Source organism: Natrix helvetica (assembly GCF_964273705.1).
Source record: "Natrix helvetica genome assembly, chromosome: 3".
NCBI lineage: Eukaryota > Metazoa > Chordata > Lepidosauria > Squamata > Natricidae > Natrix > Natrix helvetica.
Window position 1 is genome coordinate 105,449,177 of NC_138549.1, and position 19,213 is coordinate 105,468,389.

Sequence of the window (19,213 nt, forward strand, 5' to 3'; positions counted from 1 at the left end):
GGTGGTCTTTTGGATGCCATCCTTTATCACGTTAGAAGTTCAGTCCATATATAAGATAAACAGTTAGAAAAGAAGGGTAGCCAGGTGAGGTCCGGGAGCAGAAAGACCAGGCAGAAGAGAATCTCTCTAATAAGTCTGGCAATAGATGAAAGGTTTCCCCTAGAAAGTTCAAAAAATACCAATCCACAAGAGCTTCCTCTGGGAGACACGGAGACAAAGACCGGAAGCCTGAATTTTAAAGGTGGAGTCCGGTTTCACAATTCATAAAGACAACGGAAGTGTGCCATCTTGCCCTGCCAGTTTTGGGCACAGAGGCATAACAAAGTTTTAAAAAGTTCCAAAAGTCCTCAAATCACAGTAGAAAGTGAAATTAAGTTGAAAAGAAAATCATCTCAACCTGGGTGAGGCTTCATTCGTTGGCTCTCCCCCCTCCCCGGGGGCTGAGAGCAAAATTATTCCTCGCCGCTTGTCCAGGGGGGGGGAAAACCCCCTCCCTCCAGCCGCGCCTCCAGAATACTCCGAAAGTTATTTTAAGGAAAGCTGACTAATTCTTCGTGCAAAATAGGGCATGAAGAGAGAAGCAACCTCACCGCACCGCAGCTGCTTCCTTCAATTGCTTCATTCTCCAGACGGCTTTAGCGAGGCGCGAGGCGCAGAAACGCGAGGCGCCCTCCGAACTAGCTCCCCGGTGCCTTGGGCGCGCGAAAGACCTCCCGCCGGCCGCCGCCGCTGCAGGAGCTCCCTGCGATGCCGCCCCTCCGGCAGGACCCCTCTGAGGGGTGTCCTGTGCCCCCCAAGGAGTGGGGAAGCCCACCGGAGAGCCGGAGCGGGCAAAGAGCTGCCCGTCGCCGCTGCCGCCGGAACCGGAACCTAAACACAGCTCTTCTGATTCAGTTTGGTCTACTGAGGTTCTCCACTGCAGGGATCATCATCTGTAGATGGCCTGTGTCCTGTCAACCCCACCACCCATTCCCCCCCCGCCAACCACAAGCAATATTTATTACCACAAAACACTCTCTTTGTTATAACTATTTTTATCATTGTGTTCCTTGGCTACAAAACAGGTTATCATGATCTGAAGTCCTTTCCACCCATGCCATGGAATGAAGTTGGGACTTCGGACATGCAAAGGATGGCTCGGGCTCTAAATTACAATACATTAAATAGTAGGTTCTGGCTATATAGCATACAAAAATAGGTTGCACTAAGAATACAATCCTTATATTGTTCCCTTGATATTGTTGAATCCATGTGCTCTGACACATGCGCTCTGATACAATGCATTTTAAGAGCACAGAAGAAGAAAAATGAATGTTATTAAAATTGGAATTAGTCTGTTAGTCTTAAAGAGAAATTAACTTATAAAATAAACTTATTTACTACCTAATTGCACTATGTTTCCTGTACAATTGGTGAATGAAGTTAAGAAAAAAAGGGACATTATAAAATTAACTCATTTTATCAATTTGTGCTGTCTGCCAGAGTTTCCTGACATGGAGACAAGGGGCTGTAAAATTGATAAATTTGCATGGAAAAAGAAACCAGTGTAAGTAATTTGTGTAAAAGGTAACAGAGACATAGACTGCTATAATTCAGACACCCTGCAGATAGCAAAACTGCTGCAGGAAGAATAGTGATGGGTTAGAAAAATGACCACACTGCAGTCCGTCTGACTTAAATGGAAATCAATCATAAAGGTACACTCTGCAGTATCTACTTTATAGTTTTAACAACTTCTTTGCCAAACATCCTTGTGTTTTAAAGACCATTTCCTTGATAAATTTGCTTTCATGAAAGACCTGTAGAAGGTCTGGCTGAAAGATTAATCGTGAATTCTAAGGAATCATGCTTTATTTTTTCTTTATCTTGTTTTCAATACAAGAGATAAACATCAACAAGAAGTAATGATAAAAATAATAAGAGGAGGGGAAACTCCTCTCTTTTGATAATGCTGATATAAACATATGTGTTTGTGCATATGCTGATATATACACCGCTTACATTTTAAGACTTCCATTTGGTAGATGGACAGCCAGATATAGCAAGTGTGCTTAAATAAATAAATTACAATTTTAAAGAAAAATTAAAATTAAAAAAACTTAAATATTAAATATTTAAACTTATTACACAATAAAGATGATTAGGAAACATTTGTTAATATAATTTAAAAAACGAAAGCAAATGTAAATCAATAATTAGATGAAGAGTTCTTCAACATTCTTTGTTTCTATGCTAATTTTTCAATAGTGCATATTTAGATTCTTAAATTGCATACATCGGTATAGGTGTTTTTACCATTTTTTTCATAAAAATAATCCCAGATGTGATTCTAAGGCACTGTTCTAATGCTCCCCTCTCCCTTTAAATAGATATAATCTTATTTATATTCCTTTTATTTCTCCACAGAGCACTGGGGATGACTTATAGCAAGATAAAACAGAAATGACAAAATGTATGAATAAAAACAATGTAATTAAAATAAAGGCAAAATTAAAATGTATCATATCATTAAACTAATTAAAAATATATATTTTAGTTTCCCAAAGATTTGCCAAGTTTTTTTTCTTGCACCAAAGAGAAAAATGAATTAATTAATTTTGCTGCATACCATACCAGCAATACATGGAAAGTAGTATTAACTGCCAACAGTTGTGAAGTAATTTTCTAAATTTCTTTGCCCAAAGAAATAAATAATGAGCATTGCTGCTAGGGATGTTAATATGTGGGGATCTGACTTCAGTTCCTTCAGCAAAATCTAGGAAGTATTTGATTGCTATAGTAATTTTAGAAGGATGAAATACAGGTATTCTTCAATTTACAACCACAACTGAGCCCAAAATTTCTGTTGTTAAGGAAGGTATTTGTTAAGTGAGTTTTGCTTCATTTTGCAACCTTTCTTGGCACAGTTGCTAAGTGAATCGCTGCAGCTGATAAGTTAGTAACATGGTTGTTAAGTGAATCTGGCTTCCTCATTGGTTTTGCTTGTCAAAAGGTTGCAAAAGTTGATCACATGACCTTGGGACACAGCAATAGTCATAAGTATGAGTCAGTTGCCAAGCATCTAAATTTTGATTACCTCATCATGGGGATGCTACAAAAGTCATAAATGTGAAAATGGTCATAAGTTACTTTTTTCAGTGCTGTTGTAATTTTGAATGGTCACTAAATGACAGTTCACTAAATAAACTGTTGTTAAGTCGAGGGCTACCTGTACCATTTATTAAATGCCTTTTTTCATAAATTCCTGATGAATTTCCAAAAGAAGAATTGGAGGAAATTTTGTTGTATTAAGAGAGCCAAGCTGATTTGTTGAGTTCAGATTCCCAATGTGTATTAGTCCATATACAGCATTCTTCACATATTTTTATTAACCTAATTGATGAAATATGCTACCATTAAAAAGCCCTTCAACTTATGTTACAAAAAAAATATCAGGTCTGAATCTATGAAAAATTATATTGCAAAAGGCTTTGAAAAGACATAATAAAATCTCTGATACCAAACTGTCTTTTTGTATTTACATTTCTTCTGTTGGCTATATGTACCAAGTGCTCACGTGACCAAGTAACAGAGGGGAAGAACATTTTCTGTCTTTTCCTGATCGCTACTGAAATTTCAAATAAGGATTTCAAATCTTATATATATATATATATATGTATGTATGTATGTATGTATGTATGTATGTATGTATGTATGTTCCAGCCTAACTCTGAAATGCCTTGAGAAATTTCAACCAAACTTGGTATACAGATGACTTACACTCTGGAGAGAAATACTGTGGGGGTAAGACACTGCTAACACCCCTCGGGATTTATGTTCTGTTAAGTTGCAGCATGTTGTACCTTTAAATGGCTTCTACTGTACTGCTGTAAAATGGCTTCTATTGCACAATGTAGTGGAGTTGCCATGGTAACGGCTTCACAGTACTCCACAAGGGGGCTCCCTCCAGTAAGGGGGAAAATCCAACATTAGAAATTACATTTGGTCCAGACATTTCCCCCCTATAAATAAGTACCCAAGCAATGCCGGATTATCAGCTACTAGTACATAAAAGTATCATATTACTTTTCATCCAAATTCCAAAACAAATCTACCAGAAATGAGAACAGGTATCAAGAATAATTAAAAAATAATTGAAAATCAAAAGTCTGTGGCTGGAGAAGGCTAATCTAAAAAGGTGGTATTTGGTAAGCCTAAATGGATCAGGTACTGCCTGGCACAGCAGAGGAAAGATATCTGAACATTGCCATTGTGGACAATATCCCCACTTGCGATGCCAGAAAACATTTTAAAAGCCCCAGCATAGCCAGCAAGGCTTCTCTCTGAACATGCAAGTATTTGGAAGGATGATATTAAGGCTGATGTTTTTTTAAAGTTTCTCAATATTTGGAAAGGAAGTGTATGCCCTAAAATGATAAGATCCAGTCCTAACTTGAATTTTATTGAACATTTTTGCACTTCTAATAATGTGAATGATCTTATTGTATTTATTTACTTGAGTGATTTCTATGCCATCCAATTCTTGCAAATGATACAAAATAAAGAAGAAAGAATTTAAATAAAATAATAATAACAACACCCAACACTTCACAAACCCATTTCTAGCCCATGCACACTGAAAAAAAAAATAGTGTTGACCAATCAGCAAAAAATGGATCCACAAATATTAAACTCTCCTGTCCAACATGACATTTGATCAATTATGGCTTTTACGTAATACCTTTAAATAAAATAAAATGTAGACTACATTATCATTCTTAATTTAGTATGTTTGAAACCCAACCAAAGCCTAATTTTAGTCCAAACATACTCATGCTATTCTGTGCAACTAAATTCTCTTACCTAGATAGTTCTAATCTAGACAGGTTCTGTAATCTAGATACTACCTTGCAAGCCAACAGATAGTTGCCCAAGCCCTACTAACCTTAAAATGCACACAATCAGGGTGCAGAGAGCCTTTTTATCAATGATGATTAACTTATTTGATAAAGCTTGCCTCAGGTAAGTAGCCATACGACCTCAACTCTAACACTATCAACAGCAGATCTGTTCAGACATATGTCTGTGGTTTGATTGGATTTACCTCCAGTTAAATATGGACAAGTTAAATATGTATAATCTATATTCCAATTATATCTTCTGTCTTCATAGTCTCATTTAATAGGCTCATTTAAGAGGCTTAATTTAATTTTACATTAATAGCTTATAGCTTGGGGGCATATACAAATATCATGGAAGGGATACAAGCCAACCTTTTATATGTATGTATGTATGTATGTATATGTATGTGTGTGTGTGTGTCTATATAGATATCAATATATATATAAAATTTAGATTTGCAGCCTGACTACTTGATTTGGTATGATGTGATGAACAATTTTACTTTTACTGAATTAGTGGGAATTATGAATTTAAGAAATATATTCATTAACTATATATTTATACATTCAGCTAATAGCGTTTATTTATTTATTCATTCATAAAAAATGTAAAATCAAGAGCTACAGCAGCAAATAAGCAAAATTTTTAGGGGTACAATGAGTTGGGATGATTTGTTTCAAACAAAATAGAATTCTTACTGATTCCAAAAGGAGTGTGTACTTTCCTTTTGTTGCATTTATCTGAATTGTATAGGGCAGGCCAATAAATATTTTACTCTTAAAATGTATATGTTCTATGAATTAATGGCTTACACTATTAAACTCTATTAAATCTCTTTTCAGTGTACGGATCATCCAAAACTGGCTTTGGCTTCACATATATTTTGGTAAGTAGAACAACAATATTGCAGAATATTAAATTGGTTAAATGAGGATGATACAATAATAATATCTTTTCAGTACTAGATACTTTCATCAATTGATCAAAATGAGAGAAGAAAAAAGATGTGGAAAATATGGCTGAAATTTGTGGCTAGGTTTTTGTCTTTTCAGACAAAATTGTATTAAGCTGATACAACAAAGCTTTGTATAATATTGCAGATGCAAAATCATTTCAACATTACTTCTACAACACATTATTGACCATCTAATTATACTGAATTTCATTTATATACATAGGTAACCACTAGGTTTATGGAGACTTTTTATACTGATTTAATAGAATATTGACTGAGAGCAAGGTTAGAGTGGGTTGCCATTGAATAGTGTAGTGTGTGAAGTTTCCAAAAGATGCCCTAAGTATTACGAGCCTCGAGACAAAGTTCAAAAGAAATCCAGTCATTTATTAGGAGCAACATTTTGACATTTTTTTCTGCTGCGGAGCCAAATCTGATTTCCGTTAAAAAGCGTCTGAACTTTACCCCTGTGTCTCCCCTCCCCTCAGTCTATGTCATAAATCACATCCACCAATGAAGTGCTGCAGCAGGCCCTCACACGCCTGCTGTAAAAAACTGAGATCCAACTCTGGTCGAAGGTATACATGGAATTCTCCCTCCCATCCATGTCAACTTGATAATAATCATGGAAACGCTTTACAAGTTGACATAGTGCCATACAAAAAGCAAGGATGCAACAACATCTATTCAAAGCCTATAGCTATTTTATATTATATTTCATTTTCTTTTACCTTTTTGTAAGTCTGAATTCAAATGGCAGGCTTTGTGGAAAGCCAAGTTTCCAAATAAATATTTTCCGTGCTATCATGCTATTGAATTTAACTACCTCTTGAATGAGAGGAGAAAGCTTGCAGTTCTACATAAGGAATCAACACAGTTAATGTATAATGCAAGGGATCCTAAGAATGATAGATCCCACAAATGTATATTTTTCAACATGCTAGGCAAGTCCTTGACCTACAACCACAACTGGAATTTCCATTGCTAAGCAAGGCAGTTTTTAAGTGAGTTGTGCCTGCTTTTACAAACTGTTTTTTGGCCATGGTGGTTAAATGGATCACTGAAGATGTAAAGTGATGAGATGTGGAATTAGTCTGAATTTCTAAGAGGGAAGAGACAGCTAAGTTTGGATACTTTGCTTGGGAGAAAGAGGTTCATGATAGTTGCTCCTTAAACATTTTGAGAATATATCTTTAATGATGCAAGTAGAAGCTTTAGTTTCACAAGATTTTTGTCTATAGATGAGATATAGTAAGAAAACTGCTAAGCAATAACTCTGCATGTCTTTAGTTCTGGAGCTTGACACATGAGGTCATTATGAGAATTTGGCATCTCCCACTGATTTTGCTTATCGAAGCCAGCTGGGAAGGTCTCAAATAGTGATCACATGAACCTGGGACACTACAAATGTATGAAATATATGTCCACTGCCAAATACCTGAACTTTGATTACGTGACTGTGAGGATGCTGTAATGGTTGTGAGACTATGTGTTGTAAGTCACTTTTTTCAGGGCCATTGTAACTTTGAACAGTTACTCAACGAACAGTGATAAGCCAAGGACTACCTGTATTTTTACTTGAACAAGATCAATTCTTGGTACAGACTGGACATAAACAAAAAATCCTGACATCATGCTGTTTAACTCTTACCAAAATCCATTTTTTTGTTGAGATGACAGCATAAATACAGACCCAGTGCAATGAAAGAGTATGTTATTAATGTTTAAATAATTAGAATGGAATAGAATAACAGAGTTGGAAGGGACCTTGGAGGTCTTCTAGTCCAACCCCCTGCTTAGCCAGGAAACCCTACATCACAAGGAACGCAGTAAAGTGTCAGCCCTGGTTCAAACGCTTTGATGGAAACCCTTTGAAATATGAAGGCAGATTGTTACTACAGTGGTACTTTGGTACTCAACTGCTTTGAAACTCATCAAATTTGGTACTCAAAGCATTTTGACAAAAAAAAATTGTCTGGTACTATCATTTGGTACTCAAAGCACTAGCTAGATCTAGTTGGTGTAGGCTGCCTTGTGACTCACTACATTATTTTTTATGAGAAGTATCTGTTTGGTACTCATCATTTTTGGCACCTCCTGGAACAAATTAATGATGAGTACCATTGTACATAATTTCCATTTATCAAGAGTTATATATTTCCATGAGCTCATATTGTTAGAGTATTCAAACACGTCTCCTAGCTAATCTTTAGAAAGTTCGACTAAAACCTACTTGCCATTTTGACCTCCTTAGCAATGACGTGCAGTCAGGTGAGGCAAGTGAGGCATAGCCTCACCGCTCTCATCATGAAAAGAAAAAAATGTAAAAGGAAAAAGCTGAGCTAGTTTCTGCCTCACCATGGATGACTGCTTAACTGTTAAAAAAAGCCTCCAAAAAAGTGCCCTCTACTATGAGGCAGGAAAACTGCATGCCTCCTCTAGTCTGACTTTAGGCGTTTTATGATCACTCGAGCAGAGTTAAGCAAGGGTTAAAAGCCTAAAAATTCCTGATGTAGTTGAGGCAGTAGTTCTCCTGCCTCATAGTAGAGGGTGCTTTTTAGAGCCTTTTTTAACAGTTAAGCAGAGTCATCCACGGAAGCCAGGGAAAGAGCCATGCTGTAGCAAACACACTTTCACCCAGCCTTTTTCTTTTGAAAGGCTCGGATCGGCTCCCCTCTGGCTTCCCTGCCTCTCCTCTCACCCCAGCCTGCCAGCAGGAGGTGAGTGGGTGGGCTTTATTGCATTCCAGGCATTTCCCATCCAAACAGCAGGCTGCATTTGCGACAGTGGAGGTGTTTGGGAAAGGCAGCAGAGGAATTTGGGGGGGGGGTGTGGCAGAGGAACTGCTTTCAAGCCACTGGAAAAGATATCCAGTCCAACTTTTGTGTGTGTGTGTGTATTTGCTTGAGAGTGAGGGAAGTGGGTAGGAGAGATAATCCAATCCAACTTGTGTGTGTGTTTGTGTGTGTGTGTGTGTGTGTGTTTGAGAGGGGGAGGAAGAGAGAGAGAAATAAATGTCGTTTTAAATCAAAACTGAGCATGCCTGGCTGTGGAATTCTGGGAGTTGAAGTCCACAAGTCTAAAAATATTTGAAACCCACCACTGTGTCAGTGCCTCACCAGCCATAAACCTCTCCATACGTCACTGCTCCTTAGATATTGTCTGAAAACTGCCCAAAATACATAAATCTATTACAATTGGCATCATGATTCTGAAATGCATATGTTCTTTTTCATATATAAGGTTTTCATAATGAAGAGAGGAGTGGTAATCAAAACAGTTTTCCTTTGGCCAATCCCCAGATCTTATCATTTCCTGACCTGGAGGGGTGATTATTTAAAGGAGAACCACTGACAGTCTCCCAAAATTCTAAAGTCCTAGAAATCCAATATTTTAAAATCTAGGAGAGAATTGCCACAAGTAATGGAGTAAACATTCTGCAATGAATTTTTAATGTAGAGGGCAGTAAGAGGGCAAGGCTCATCCTTTCCTTTCTTTCTAGCAAATAACAAGAAATACCAGAATGTATAAAAAGAAATAAGTTGCAGTTATAGAGTGACTTTTGAATAAAGGTATGTCAAATTATTCCCCGTTGCCTCTGATGAAGACTGACTTCTACAGAAACTATGTGTTCCCAGAAGCCAGCTTTGCTTACTCTATTGGACAGTCTCACACAGACTGCTTCAAAAATAATATTTTCGAGGTGACAGATAAGACAGCTGGTGGGAAGGTGGCTCTCTCAAACACAGTCAAACAATGCAAAAACACGTATGCTCTTTCTGGTTCAGGCAGAAGGATGCAAAAATACCCAGAATCACAGAGGAGCTGTTTGGGATATGCCCTGTTTTGTGGGGCCTCTCGTGAGGGTACCAACCCCTTGCTCTCACAACCATCCTACTCTGTTATACAGCATCTTTACAGGTAGCCTACAACTTACAACCATTCGTTTATTCACCAGCACTGAAAAAAGTGACATGACATTTTTTATACTTACGATCACTGCAGTATCCCGGTGGTCACATGATCAAAATCGCAACTGATTCATATTTATGATGTCTGCAGTGTCTTGATGTCATGTGATAACCTTTTGCAAACTTTTCACAAGCAAAGTCAATGGAAAAGCCAGATTCATTTAACAATCATGTTACTAATTTGACAACTGGAAGAATTCACTTAGTAACTATGGCAATGGAGTAAGCACAATGGAGTAAAATTTACTTAACTGTCTTGTTTTGCAACAGAAATTGTGGTCATAAGTCAAGGATGATCTGTATCTGGTTATTTTGGGGAGTGGAATGATAGATAACTTGTAGTATGAAACTGCCCAATGGAACAATCATGCAGAAACTCCATTTTAATTATATCATAGACTGGGACCTAATGAAATCAGTAGGGGTGACCTATTTCAAAATACAGGTAGTCCTCAACTTACAACAGTTCAGTTAGTTCAAAGTTACAATGGCATTGAAAAAATGACCTATGACTATTTTTCACACTTAGGCCCATTGCAGCATCCCCATGGTAACATGATCAAAATTCAGATGCCTAGCAATTGAGTCTGACTCACATTTATAACAGTTCCAGTGTTCAGGAAATATGGGATCACCTTTTATGACCTTCTGACAAGCAAAGACAATGAGAAAGCCAGGTTCACTTAACAACCATGTTACTAATTTAACAACTGCAGTGGTTCACTTAACACTCAAGGAAGGTTGAAAAATGGAGCAAAACTCACTTAACAAATGTCACACTTAGCAACATAAATTTTGGGCTCAGTTGTAGTCTTAAGTCATGGACTACCTGTAGGGTAGATCAATGGCTGCATATCATATTCTCTGAGACTTCTTGGCAATTTCATTCTCCTATTATCTTTTGCATTATTGCTACAGTACTAAATTGCCAGTGAGAAATGCTGCTGCTTTGCTAGAGCCCTACAATGGTTTTCAAGACATACAGAGGATATTTCACCTCCCAAGGTGATTTTGGGGAGGCATGTTCTACATGAGCAATCACTATTGTCTTTATTGCTTTTAAGCAACAGTGATTCATGTTGTACAACAGGAGAATTATTGCGAGTCCCAAACACTAGGGTGCCACCTTATGCCAATCTAAGGATTTTATTCTAGTCCACTACCTGGTAGCAACAGCAGAGTGCTATTTTCTAAATGTTTTAAGTTTATCTAACCTCTGTAGATTTTGATTTATTATTTTAATAGAACCGGGTGCCAATCTAAAATATTGAGTGTATATTTAAAATCAGCAGCAGCCAAAAACAATCATATTTCTTCAAATGATGTGTTTGTTAGGGAGAAACCTTCAGCCAATATTTTAAGAATATTTCATTGAATGGGGTATTTCCTGAAACTGAGATTCAGAATTCATACACACCCAGAGATTTCATCATATGGTTTAAATGGGAAATTTCTGATAAGTATAGCATCCAAGTAGGTAAATGCTTTCCACTGAAATGAATAGGGATGTATTTCTAAAGGTGTATTGGATCTAGCTGCTAAATCTGCTGCAATTAAAACTAGAAAATATAAGGAAAGACTTCCAGGGAAGAAATAGTGGACTGAAGACAAAAGTCCATGGAAAGAAACGATGACAATTGCAGTGAAATGAAGAGCCACTGGACAGGGAGAGGGCTTGAGATCATCCACCAGTTCTCCAGACAGTTGCTCCTTGTAAGTCTCCGGCAGGTTTAATGCTCTGGGAGATGAGGGAATAGCCAACTTGCTCAAACTGCAATCTGTGCCTTTGAAATGACACTAGGTTCACATTTTCTAATCAATTCCAGAAATTGCTTGTTGATTGCTTTTCAGCTGTTAGGAATCTTGGGACTGACAAGAATTATAGTACAAAGTGAGTTTCCTTCAAATCTTAGAAAAAGTAATTTTAAATACAAACTTAAGGACTTAATAAACAGTAAAAGAAACTGTTTTCTAAAAGATTTTAGAAAGTCACAAACAGACCAAGAGTCCAGATAAATTTGAAATAAGATTTTGGAATTAATTGTAAAAAATCCTTCTGGTGGAACAATGTTTTTTTTGAATGTATGTATGTATGTATGTATGTATGTATGTATGTATGTATGTATGTTCAAACAAACATATGTGTGCATGTGCATATGTATGCATGACTTTAAAAATTGGACATTAGAGGGAACTAGAAGCAACTAAAGCATTGAACATACAAAAGAAAGTGATTGATGTCTTGAGAGAGTGACCTGAATAATTTTCATATATTGGATGTACAAATGAAGTTTGTTAAAAGTTATTTGAAGAGTTTTCTGAGAAGAGACAGAGAAAAAAATGAAAAGTTCTACAACATTATTTGAAGAGACTAATCAAGATGGAAGTAAAAGGAAGAAATATAAAGTTGGTTTATTTGATCAAGGTTAATATAGGTATGTTGTTATCTCTGATAACCCTTAAGGGACTTTTCTGATGAAAACTGATAAGATTTTAAGGATTTGTTCATAGATAAAGAGATAAGATATGGGGGAAAAGACCATTTGCTGTATTTTAAGAAAAGAAGATAAGTTATTAAAATTGTTGTGATGAAGGGTGGCGTCATTTCTTTATACATTTCTTTTCCTTCAATATGCTCTTATTTTTTCTTTCTGTTTTTTTTCTTTTCTGCACTTTACATTTTAATTTATTTTTAATTGGTATTACTTTTTATCATTATAATTGTAATTTTTAATAAAATTACTATTAACAAACTACAAAAATGAATATAGCAATAATTACTGGAGTAAAATTTTGACTCTGGGCTTTACTAAAGCTGAAAATCTTCATAACTTTTTTAGGTTTTTAAGGCCTAGCACAGTTGTCAACAAGCAAAGCAAAAGCACTCTCCTTTTCTCCTTGGCTCTAGATTGTGTCACAATAAAATACAACCAAGAAACCTTTGATCAATAGAATGGGGTGGTGACAGGTACTCCTCATTCACTGTTGTTAGTGGTTATTGACAAACTGGTAATGATCATACTGCAGCATGCCATTCAGACTAATGATATTTGCATTCTGTAAAGGTCAAAAGAATGGCTAAAAAAAAGACTGAGTTGTGTACGGGTTAGATCTCAGAAACCCTAAATTTAAGCCATATTTACGAGGACAGAAAAATTTGAAGTTCTATTTCACAAAGAAAGGGTGTGATTTTACAACAGGGTACCTTAAGGTTCCTAAAATCTGTGTCTCTATAAATCAATGTACAAGATAGTTGCTGAATGTACATGGTCATAGACAACAGACATGCAATCTTTGTTCTATTGTCTGTAAAGATATTTATTTAGCCAGTTCATCAGTGTTTTAATTCTGAAAGCAAATCAACTGCCACTGAAATTGTTTAGATTAGGGGGTAAGCAGCCTCTTTATGAAACGACCCATTTATAAACACATATACATACACATGTACATGCGTACATACATATCCATATCCATACATGCATACACAAACTGCCCTGGAAATAGTTTAGATTATTTGGGTAGGCAGCCTTGTTATGAAACTACCCAATTTATAAATATATATGTATATATGTACACACACACACACACACACACACACACACACACCATACACACACATGCACGGTATAATGTAATGTAATACACACACACACACACACACACACACACACTTTATATATATAAAGGTAAAGTGGTAGACTTTCCATGAGCTCAGAATGACACTGGATATTGGAATATTACAATAAAGCATGTGAGCTTCCATTAATTTTTTTAAATTAAATTATCTTTAAAAAAAAAACAGACTGAGAACAGAGCATGACAGATGCTAAAAGCGTCTATGCTTCATGGTACCACAAACAGCAAATAATCCACATTTCGTTTTGAGCCACAAGAGGTCCTAAGATATTCTTGTTCTTGCCATCAAATACAAATAGTACAATGATATGACAAAATTTGCCTCTATGGACTCTTTCCAGAGCAGTACTTTCTAATGGTCTGCCAAAACCTGGTGTTAATACTAGAACAGCCTAATCAACTGTATCTTTCAGACACCTGCCACATTAGAAACAGGTTTCATGTTCCAGTAAGATAAAACATGCAAAGTAATTTTTTTCCGGCAAAATTGGATCTTTTAATATGTAACTAATAGTTTCATTTTTATAATGATTAAATGAGGTGGGGTAATCAAAGAAAACAATAAAGAAATAAGTAGCATAATTATTGTACTTACTTTGAGAGACTCTTACTAGCTCAGTGACACTGAAAACACCTGATGTGACAAAACTGTCTTGGAAGCCCAAATGTCCTAAAAAAAAAAACACAAGAAAGATGTCGTTATCTTTAAGCAGTTAATGATAATATTCTCAAATAAATCAGTATTAGTTTTAATGTGGAAGAAACTGAATATTTAATTTTTCACTTATCATTAATTGCTATTTGGCTAGACTGATATATGGTGAGAATTTAACCCCATAAATTAGCCATGAAAATCATACTTATTAAAACACCAACCCTGGATACCTGAAAGAAAAGAAGGTCATTTTAATATTTACTTTACCTGACCATAATTACTTAACTACTGAAATTAAATCACCATATCTAGAAATGTGATAGCTCATTTTAAATATTATTTTCTTTAGAAATATTTAGTCAGGAATATCCATTCATATGTTCAAAGCAGGCTATAAGGATGTATTCTTTATTTTCAGAAGTTGCATTAGGGAAATCGTAAAAGAACAGCTGTTTAAAAAGATTTTGAAACTATTCTCAAAAGAAAGAGAAAGAAGAAAAGAAAAAGAAATTCCCTTAAAATGAATTGTGCAAAAAGGTAACTCAATCTTTACACAAGAAAGCTTCAGTCCTCCAAAGCTCTTTCAGAGATAAAGGTATACAGTTGTTTGTTGTTTTTATAAAAGCATTTTATATCAAATGTTGTTTTTCTTTATGTAGCCAGTTGTATTTATTTTTCAAGTTTATATAGATGCCCACCTCACAAGTGACTTTGGGCACTTACAGTGTACTACAAAGTTAAAAAAAACAACATTCGTAAATAACAATTATGACGATAAAAAATGTTAAGTCCTCGAGGCTATGACGCCATTGACTATCATTGCTGGCCCCTGATTGGTTGAGACGTGAGCAGCCAGCTGGCGGGAAAATGCAGCCATTCTATTGGTTCAGCGTCTGACAGCTCTAGTATAAAAAGGGCTGACAGCTGTCAAATGCTGCTGTTTGCCGGGTCGAGGTTTGCCTTACATTTTGCCGTGTTATACTGTTAATAAAGTTTGTGTTAGCTTCAACCTGCCTTGCCTCAGTTCCTGTCTGCCTCGTTCTCCCTACAGAACACTGGCGATGAGGATGGGATCAGGACTGAGGTAAAGGAAAAGCGAAGTCACTAATAAGAGCTGCCTCAAGTTCCGTCCTTCTAAGGATGGCTAATCTACCGCCATTCATGGCATTCAGCCTGGCCACTGAAACATGGGATGCCTACCTCGAGCGGTTCGAGTGCTTCCTGGAGGCAAACGACTTCACCAGTTTGTCCAGTGGCCGTAAAAGAGGATATTTTCTCAGCTCATGTAGCCACGAGATGTTTGTAACAGCCAGGGCTTTAGCAGCCCCTCAATCCATCCATTCAATGCCTTGGGAGACTCTTTCAAAGAAACTTAAAAATCATTACTCTCCAACTCCCTCGCGTGTAGCCAGACGTTATGCATTTAGGCAGAGGACCCAGAGAGAAAGGGAATCTGTGAGCGATTACATGACTTCGGCCTGCACTGTGACTTTCCTGTGCTGGATGATGCCCTGTTAGAACAGCTGGTCTGTGGTATCAAAGACCTCAGCGACGCTTGAAAAATGTAAATTGCAGCTGGAAAAAAAATTGTTGAAGGGGGCTTAATAATAAGCAAGCCGTCTTATTAGTTTGCCAGTTCCCTGGGAGTACCTAGGCCTAATGGCCCAACCAGGTCTTGAGAGACTTTAGGAAAGTCAAGAGTGATGGTAGCAGGTTAACCTCAGGGAGAAGACAGTCAACAACCTGGGTGCCACAGTCAAGAAGGCCTGCTTTGGTTCCACCAAATGTAACTCTCTAAATGACAGAACCTACAACATGCCCTCTCTACTAGTTCTAGTATAATGGAGAAAATTCAGAATCTGATCTTCACAATGTTGCTCCAGCTGAACCTGTGGATTGGCAGCTTCAGAAATCATTAATCCAGGATTCATTTGAGACTAAGCAGCCCCAGGCATCTCCTGTCCAACTGGATCAGTCAGATGATGAGGCACAATTCTTAATGACGATGCCCCCCTCCCCAAATTACGAGGTGCATGTAGCAGCAAGCAGAGTAGTGCTCCTCAGTGAGGCTCCTTATTAGGCAAACACTGAGAAATGAGAAATTGCAGCCAGGTATCTGCATATATTTATGTAGCTGCTTTGCATTTAGTCTTTGTTGGAAACAACTGTTTGTATTCCTAGTTTGCAATGCTTATTCTTCCGTTTACTAACGTGATTTACTTTAATCTGAACTATTGGATTGACTCACTATGTGACTTTAACTCCTGGAACAATTTGGACCACTCTATTACTAATTAGATTCAAACTGACTTATTCAGGCAAGCTCTTTTGACTTATTCAGGCAAGCACAGATCTTGACTTGCAATCTTGTCTACTGTTATCTGTTAGCTCAATAGCAATTGTATCTTCATGTGTGGGTCTCCAAACCTCAGACAGAGTAATCTCTATCTTAGGCTAAGACAGCTCATCACATATTACGTATAAAGTCATGAATATTTTCTTGTGACCAAACATAATTTTGGTAATGTGTAAAATCTGCCCAAATCTACAGATTACGTAAAATAACCCTCACCAAAATCACAACTGAGTAATTCATTTATTGTATTATGTATTTATTATGAAATTTATGCCAAGCTTTCTCTTTTAAATAGAGAAACACAAGTATAAACATCAAAATAACTCAGAGGGAAAATAAAACTGAAGTATATTTTTATTGCATATATACACACAAAGAACTATCCACACATTAATTTCCATGCTTCCTGGGAGATTATAAGGTTATATAAATAATCATATATTTTTATTATAATACCTATAAACCAGACACCTAGGACATTATTTACAAGGACACTTTGAAAGAATCACTGAAACAACAGCAATATGCCAGATCAGGATGGAGAGGTGGGGGTGGGGAAACAAGTCAGGCACAGTGCAATGTGTACTGACTATAATGATTATCATGTGAATAAAACCTGCTATGAATGTTGTAATTTGGTTGTAAAGTTATTTTTCAGTGTAACAACTTTAAATTGTTACTGAATGAGTGGTTGATAAGTTGACTATTCCTGCTTCCGGTCTAATAGATTGCAATAATGAACACTTGTGAAAGTTGCCCAAAACAACAAATGAGAAGTCACGAATCTCTTAAATAAGATATTTTCAAAGTATGGTAACTCTCAGGGGTGAAATTCAGCAGGTTCTGACAGGTTCTGGAGAATCGGTAGCGGAAATTTTGAGTAGTTAGGAGAACCTGTAAATACCACCTCTGGCTGGCCTCAGAGTGGGGTGAGAATGGAGATTTTCCAATATCCTTCCCCTGCCCCACCCACCAAGCCACGCCCACAGAACCTGTAGTAAAAAAAATTGAATTTCACCACTGGCAACTCTTCATATGGTAACTACTACTACTACTAGTGCCTGTTCTATATATATTTAGATTTATCTTTCCAGGAGTATGTTCACTCTGTGTATGTTCATTGATATATTCCAGTATGTGTAGCTCATTCCTACTACGTTTACAAATAATTGCACTCAAATTTAATGATGCCAGCTAGAATACATGTCAATATATAAAACTGAAAAAAATTGGGATACCATTATTGTAAGATGTGAGAATGACTTTGGGGGTCAGAACAGCCTCAGATTATGTAAGATAACAGACAGCTGAGCCCTCAGAACAAATGAAGTATGGCAAATATCTAAAAAGGGATTTGTTAGATACCATAATCAGTTACAATGGTTTACACCAAGGTCCTCTGTTCCAGCGGGAACAGAGATTCAACCTGATTGGTTGAAGGGTCTGACAGCTCCCTATAAAAGGGCTGCTGTCAGACTGAACTTTCACTGGATTGGAGACGGAACGTTGACCAACTCCATGGCCGCCTCTCCAACTCCAACCTTAGGCAACCAGAGGTAACTCCTGCACAGGTTAGCCAAAGCCCTACCCAAAAGGAGCATGTAATCACTTCTTCCACAGACAACTCAAGCCCGAAGATACCGGGGCACTTATCTATTAGTGCTGCAGGCCCACAGCGAGCTCCTAGCGAACTGGCTCTAGAAGCGCCAGCCGCGGCCTGGGAAAAGTTCCAGGAGCTTCCACCAGGCGAAGCCGCAGAGTTAACAGGTCAGTCCGACCTGATTGAAGAACACCCATCAACTGAACTGCGCAGGTCTGGGCCAGCCACCAAAAAGCCTGCCTACCTGCGTGACTACGTCACAAGTCGGTTGATCCTATCTAAGAGGGGAGGGGTGTTAGATACCAGAATCAGTTACAATGGTTTCCACCAAGGTCCTCTGTTCCGGTGGGAACAGAGATTCAACCTGATTGGTCAAAGGGTCTGACAGCTCCCTATAAAAGTGCTGCTGTCAGACTGAACCTCCGCTGGATTGTACATAGTTGTTCTGTTACAATAAAGAGCTGTTGCTGCCTAAGCCTGAGTGTGCCTTTCCTTTACCCGATCTAACAGGATTCTTCCTAGTTTCTTGGACTTTATGGGCTCTGTGAGTGAGATGTAGTTTCAGACTTGCAGGATTATGTTAATGTAGCCTTAAAATAAAGATAGAGATGATACTGGATGTGCTCCTTGTCTGGATTAATTTGCAAGGCTGACAATTATATTTCTTGCTTGTATACTACATAAGATAAGCATAAATCACTGCCAGGCTTGGAAATTATGAATATGATATTGATTCATGATATTCAAGGGTCAGATTAAGATTCATAAATGGGTCATGAAAGTTTTGTTTCCATACATTATCAATGTATTTTTGATAGCCTAGTAGAACAGTTAATTTGGACAAGCCTACCATGATTTGTTCTATGTATACATATAGTATGAAGATAAATACACTTTCAGATATCATTGCATAGAGAACAAATATAAACCTTTTTAAAAGGTTGTTTTCATCCCTTTATTGTTTTTATAAGTAATTCAAGGTGACAAACATACCTAATACGACTTCCTCCTCCTATTTTCCCCACAAAGCAACTTTCTTATATTTTATTTACTCAATTTATGCCTTTTTGCTGTGCTGAGCAGTGTATTTGTTTATCTAATACTGCAATATATTTAATGTGAGGATAATTATGTTAAGTATTAATTGTTTAACAGAGTA

General features: G+C 37.1%; 1 protein-coding gene across 4 annotated transcripts in view; it reads right to left on the reverse strand.

The window, feature by feature from the left end:
* Positions 1 to 19,213, reverse strand: part of NFIA (nuclear factor I A) — a 328,546-nt gene that overhangs the window by 97,430 nt on the left and 211,903 nt on the right. For all 4 annotated transcript variants that reach the window (XM_081949314.1, XM_081949313.1, XM_081949312.1 and 1 more), the window contains exon 4: positions 14,039 to 14,113. In XM_081949314.1, coding sequence (XP_081805440.1) covers positions 14,039 to 14,113 — 75 coding nt within the window. The remainder of the gene's footprint in view (positions 1 to 14,038; positions 14,114 to 19,213) is intronic.